The 6,518-nt window shown below is 64.9% G+C and overlaps 1 protein-coding gene across 1 annotated transcript; it reads right to left on the reverse strand.

Moving 5' to 3' along the window:
- Nucleotides 1-1,593: 1,593 nt before the first annotated feature.
- CTDNEP1 (CTD nuclear envelope phosphatase 1) lies at nt 1,594-6,037 on the reverse strand (the record flags this gene model as incomplete). The annotated part of the gene is made up of 10 exons (XM_079551039.1): nt 1,594-1,654; nt 1,836-1,920; nt 2,021-2,132; nt 2,543-2,659; nt 3,223-3,294; nt 3,518-3,636; nt 4,000-4,066; nt 4,863-5,247; nt 5,896-5,973; nt 6,030-6,037. 10 exons carry the CDS (start codon nt 6,035-6,037, stop codon nt 1,594-1,596), a joined length of 1,104 nt encoding a protein of 367 aa, XP_079407165.1.
- Nucleotides 6,038-6,518: the final 481 nt, after the last annotated feature.

A 6,518-nucleotide genomic window follows, 5' to 3' on the forward strand; every position in this document is an offset into this window, starting at 1 on the left:
GGTCCTCCAAAGGGGGGGGGGGCAGTCCTCCAAAGGGGGGGAATCCTTTTGGGGGGGGGGAGGGGCGGAAGGGGAGTCCTCCAAAGCGGGGGGGGAGGGGAGGAGCGGCCCGGCGCTCACCGGGACGCGGTCCGGGTATTTCTTGCGGATCTTCTCCCCTTCGCAGCGCCGTTTCTCGAACGGATGCTCCTCCTTATAGAGGAACTTCATGGCCGGGCCAGACCGGGCCGAACCGGGACGCTCCGAACCGGAAGCGGAGCGGAACTGAGGGCGCGGCCGCGCACTTCCGGTTTCTACGTAAAGTGCGCAGCGCCCAGAGAGAGGCGGAGAGAGCGGCGTGGTGCGCTGTTGGCGTAAGGGTGGCGCTACTGCGCATGCGCATGGCGCGGATTGCGACATCAGGCTTGCGGGATTCGCAGCTCGCTGCGCGCTTTACGGCAGGGTTGCGTCACTTTGCGGCGGCGGCGTGGCGGAGCGCATGCGCAGTGCGCGCGGGATGATGCGAGAGACGAAGCCGTAACAAAACAACGCAACGAAACGGAACCCCCCCTGCCTCCCCCCGCCCTCCCCGCGCCGGGTTGGACCCGCAGAACGAGCAGAGGGATTAAAAAGAGAAAAAACGGGATTTTAAGGGAAAAAGAAGCGCGGCGGAGGAATCCGCGGAGGGAGCCGAGCGGCGGCGCTGCGCGCTGTCACGTGAAGCGCTGACGTCACCGCTCCCCGGAGGAGGAGTCACGTGGTGCGCGGTAAACAGAGACCACGTGACTGAGATAAGGCGCAACCATTGGCGGGGGATTCTAAATGGAAACAATTAATTGGGGGCGTGTGGGGGGGAGGAAGAAAAAATGGGGGGGGGGCACAAAGTGGGACCCCATAGGAAAATAAACGGGGTTACATGGGAGAGGGACGGGAGGAGGGAAAAGGGGGGCAGAGCGGCACCGCGACCCTCGGCTCCCCCCGACTGAGGGAGAAAAGGCGGCTCTATGGGGCGGGGGGAGCACGGGAGGCCCCGCCCCGCCCCCCCCCCCCCCCAAAAAAAAACGACGGCGCTGACAGCGAATGGGAGCGGAGGGCTTTAAAAACACGGAACGGCCGCGGCGGTGCCCAAAACGTCCATAAGCCCTGGGGGGGGGGGGGGGGCACACGGCCTCCACACCCCCCCGTTTCCCCCCCCCCAACCCTAAAAGCGTCCCCGGCGCCGCAGCCCCCTGCGGGGGGGTTGGGCTCGTTCCCAGGGTCCGTCCAGAGAGGGGAAAAGTGAGGAGGGGGATCGGTTCCGTGCCCCCCCCCCCAAATTCGTATTCGATGTAGGAGGGGGCGTGGCCACGCGGTGGGGGCGGGGCATCGAGTCGGAACAGGCGTGGCCTCAGAGATGCTGCCTCGCTGGAGGGGCGTGGCCTCGTCTAAAGGGCGTGGCCTCGTAGATGCTTCCTCGTTATGGAGGGGGCGTGGCCTCAGAAATGCCTCGTTTGGAGGGGCGTGGCCTCGCTGGAGAAGGCGTGGCCTCGTTGGGAGTCGCGACCTCGCAGATGCTTCCACGTTAGGAGGGGGCGTGGCCTCGCTGGAGGGGGCGTGGCCTCGCGGGGGCCGCTGTCACCAGAGGCGGTGCTGGTGGAGATTTCGGCTCAGCACCGAGCGGACGTCGGCCGTGAACCTGGGGGGGGGAACAGGGGGCGATGGGGGGCACCGTCAGACCCACATGGAGCCCAAAATTCTGCTGTGACCCCCCCACAACCAGCCCTGGCATCCAGGACCCTTCCAAGACCCCTCCCATCCCCATTGGTGCCCCCCAGCCCCACTTCCGCCCCCCCCCCAGCTCCCCCCATCCAGCCCACCTGAGTGCATCCAGCATGGGCAGCAGGTTGAGCAGCGCCGTGTCGCTGGGGTCGCTGAACCACGACTTGATGGGGATGGCGTTATCTGTGGGGCACAAAAGGGGGCGTGAAGGGCTGGGGGGAGAGGAAGGGGGGCCGGTTTAGGGGATGGGGGATACGGGGGAGGGTCCTGGGGGGGGCCGTACCCGGGTGGCTGCGGTAGGCGCCGGGCGAGTTGTCGAGGATGACGATGCTGGAAAGGTCCCCGTGAACCACCGAAAGGTCCTTGATGTAACTGCCCAGCTCCAGCGTGCAGTGCTGGGGGCGGGGACAACGTTAGACACGCCCCTTTCCAGTGTGGCCACGCCTCCCCCCCACCCCCCATCCCTCAGGTACAGCCCAAAGCGCTCACAGCCAATGGGGGCAGAGAATAGAGCACAGCTGTGGCAGCGCTGACCAATAGGACACGCCCACAAGACCCTCCTCCTTTTAGGCCCCACCCACCCGTCATTAGCAGCGCTTGTTGAGAATGCTGTGATTGGCTCACCTTTAAGCCCCGCCCCCATTAAGCCCCGCCCACATGTCTGTAGTAGCGCCAGCTGAGAATGCTGTGATTGGCCCCCCATTAAGCCCCGCCCCCTCTAGCCCCACCCACCTGTCTGTAGTAGCGCCGGTTGAGGATGCTGATTGGCCCCCCATTAAGCCCCGCCCCCTCTAGCCCCACCCACCTGTCTGTAGTAGCGCCGGTTGAGGATGCTGCGGTTGTTGTCCAGCTTGTCGGCCACGGCGCAGCCGTAGATCTCCATGCTGGCTGTGAACACCACCAGCTCGTACCATTGGCTCACCTGGGGGGGGGGCACGGCCGGGGGGGGCTCAGGGGGGCTCTGAGACCCCCAGGAGGGGAGAAAAACCCCCCCAGGATCAATGGGGTTCTATGGGGGCAGAATCGCTCCCCATAGGGGCAACGGGATCCTCGTCTGTTGGGGGGGGAAGGAAGCAAGCAGCCTATGGGGGTATGGGGGGTCAATGGGGCTGGGGACCCCCCCCAAAATAAGGGACCCTATGGGGGTCTGGGGGAGAGATGAGAAGACTGGGGAGTCACCTTGAATTGGGAGCGTCCTATGGGGCTGGGGACCCCCCCCCCAAACCAGGGAACTTATGGGGGTGGGGGGGTCCTTAATGGAGTCGAGGAGATGTGATGGAGTACGAGACCCCCCCCCAAATGGAGACCCTAAGGGGCAGAGGAGAACTCAAGGTGGTGGGAGACCCCATTAAACTGGGGGATCCTATGGGGGGCTCAATGGGGTTGGGGGATCCCACTAAAAATGGGGAACCCTATGGGGGTCTGGGGGGGATTTGGGGTCTCTGTGGGGCACAATGGGGGTCGGGGGGGATTTGGGGCACTCACCACCTCCAGGAAGAAGTCGACGTGGGGCCGTTTGTGCACGAAGAACCTCACGGGGTGTTTATCGATGACCACCTTTGGGGGGGCGAAGGGGGGTCAGCCGCCCCATGGAGACCCCCCCCCTTATTTCATCAACGCCCCCCAACCCATTTAAAGAATCTTATTTTGTTTTAAGGCAGAAGCCGCACCCAGACCCCCATTCTGCCCCACAGCGACCCCAAACCCTCCCCCCAGACCCCCCGCAGAACCCCATAACGACCCCCCATCCCCACGCCCCTGTTTTTAGGCCCCCCCCCACCTTCAGGATGAAATCCGGGGGGGTCCCCGGCCGCACGGTGGGCCGCAGGACGCCGTCGTGGTGGGAGTGGATGAGGGTCTCGTCCAGATCCAGCACCAGGATCTTCCGCTTCACCTGGGCTGAATTCGGGGGGGGGACAAGGGGGGGGGGTCAAGGGGTCTTCAGCCACCCCCCGGACCCCCATTATTTCCATTTGGGTCTCAGGACCCCCCCTAAACCACCCCCCCCCCAGAACCACTGCCCCCATTTGGGTCCCAAGACCCCCCCAGACCCATCAGACTCCCCCTCCCCCCTTCAACCCAATTTCCCTCACCCCAAGACACCCCCCCCCCCCCCCAGGACCCCAATTCCCACCCCCAGGACCCCCCAACATCCCCCCCAGCCCCTCCCCTAAGAGGTGCCCCCCTCCAAGACCCCCCAAACCCCCCCACTTCCACCTCCCTCCCCCCACACATTTCAGCCCCCCCCCCCCCCCCACTCACTGAGGCGGTTTCGGGAGGCGGGGGACAGCGGCAGGACGTCGTATCGCACCGTCTGGTACTGAATCACCTGAGGAGTGGGGGGCACACAAATGGGGGGAGGGGGGGCAGCACCCCAAGCCCCCCCCCAAACCTCAAACACCCCCAGACCCCAATCTGCCCTAAAAGCCCCTCAGATCCCCCATTAAAAAGCCCCGGAACGCCACGACTCCGCTGCCTCCATAACCCATAAACCCCAGGATGCCCCCACGACCCCATAAACCTCCACAAGCCCCCATAAAGCCCCACAGCCCCTTCTCACGACCCCATAAACCCCCATAATGCCCCATAACCCCCATCCCGTAACCCCCTACAGAACCCCCATAAGCCTCCCCCACGACCCCCCCCCCCCCCCCCAAGCCTCCATAAGCCCCTATCGGCCCCCAGAAACCCCAATAAATCCCTATATGTCCCCATAAGATCCTATAGACCCCCATAAGACCCCAAAACCCCCCCACAAAGTTCCATAAGGTCCTACAACCCCCCCATAACACCTATATAGCCCCACAAGGCCCCATTATCCCTCATAAGCCCCCATAAAGCCCCACGAGGTCCTACAATCCCCCATAAAACTCCACAAGCCCCTACAGGCCCCCATAAAGCCCCATAAGATCCCACAGGCCCCCACAAGGCCCCACAGCCCTCATAAGGCCGCATAAAGCGGCCGCAGATTCTACGGCCCCACAAGGACCCAAAGCCCCACAAAACCCCATAGGCCCCATAAGCCCCTGTAGGCCCCACAAGGCCCGATAAAGCCCCTATCAGCCCCCCTAACCGCCGCGAGGCGCCGCAGCCCCGTTCCCGCCCGTTTCCCGCCCCGTACTCACGGTGCGGACCTGCCTCCTCAGCACGTACAGCACGAAGCTCCACAGGCGGGCGGCGAAGGCGGCGAACGAGCGCAGGCCCAACACGCACTGACTCCGCATCGCCGCCGCCCCGCCGCCCCCCCGGCCCAACTCCGCCAGCTTCGCCCCCCCCGGCACAACCCGGTCCGGCTCGGGACCCGGGGGGGGGAGCGGAGACGGAGCCTTCGGGCCCCCCGACTCCCCGTTACCGGCGGCTGCGCTCGGCCGCCGCCATCTTGTGCGCCCGCCCCGGCTCCGCTCCTCGCAGGGGTCACTTCCGGCCGAGCACTTCCGGAGGGCGAGAGGGGAGAGCGCATGCGCGGCGACGGAGGGGGGGCTTGGAGCGGAGCGCGGATCGTGGTTAGTTCTTCAAAAGGGGCGTGGTTTGAATGACTAATGGGCGTGGTTCGGGGCCAATGGAGTACGGGGGGGGGGGTGGGACGATGGGGGCGTGGTTTGTCCCGAATGGGCGGGGCTTAATGTGAATCGGTCTGGAGAGGTTAATTGGAGCCTGGCTTGCGCGGCGTGGGCGTGGTTTAAGGCAAGCAGGGGCTGTGGGCAAATCAATGAGGGGCGTGGCTTGTGCCAAGGGGGCGTGGCTCAAGTCCAATAGAAACAATTGGCTGAACCAATGAAGGCGTGGCTTGTGTCTGTGGGCGTGGCTTGAGTCGTGTGGGCGTGGCTTATAGGCAGTGGACATTTGGGGCCAGATCACTGGGGGCGGGGCTTCGTGCCGGGGTGTGGCTTCACGTGGACACAAGGTGGGTCCATTGAAGGAGGCGTGGCTTGTGCGGAGTAGGCGTGGCTTGAGCCGCGGGGGGCGTGGCCTGCAGCACCCCATTGTAAACAACCCCCCGGGTTCCTGCAGGCCCTACAATAATCCCAAGCCGCCCCCCATCAGCCCCATAACAGAACGCAATGGCAGCAACACAAGACTTTAATGGGGGCCTGAGGGTTTCTGTAGCTCCTCCAATAGCAGCTCGCGTTGCTGCCGGTCCTCCAATAGCGCCCTCACACATCCAGGTCGTCGTCGGGATCCTCGGGGTCCTCAGGAGGGGCAGGGATGGGGTCCCCCCGAAGCAGCTCTGCCCTCCTGGGGGGGGAAGACTGGGTTGGACTGGGCTGTATTGGGCCATACTGGGGCCATACTGGGCCATACTGGGACTCACCGTGCAGCACTCAGCAGATACGGGGGGGGAGGCCGGAAGAGGGGGGTGGAGGTGGGGTGGGCTTCATCCCCTCCCCCCCCCCCAGCCCCTAATTGGGGAGGAGTCTCCATGGGCAGCACTGAGAGGTCCGGGAGGAGCGTGAAGAGCTCAGCCTGGGGGGAGGGGAAGGGAAGGGGGGTAACAACATGATCCCCCAACACCCCCCATAGGTGACCCCTGAACTGCCCCAATCTCCCCCCCACAAAGCCCCCCAATACTGGGGACTCCCATCCCCCCCCCATTAGGAACCCCTAAAATGCCCAACTCCCCATGTGCGCCCCCCCCCAATATTGGGACCCCCCCCCATCCCACCATCATGAGGGACACCCCATGCCCTCCCAAACCCCCCACTATTGGGATCCCCAACCCCCCCATATACCCCCCCATCCCCAATACTGGGGACCCCCAACTTCCCCGCACCCCCCCCCCC

This window comes from Tetrao urogallus (assembly GCF_951394365.1).
Source record: "Tetrao urogallus genome assembly, contig: scaffold_331, whole genome shotgun sequence".
Lineage (NCBI taxonomy): Eukaryota > Metazoa > Chordata > Aves > Galliformes > Phasianidae > Tetrao > Tetrao urogallus.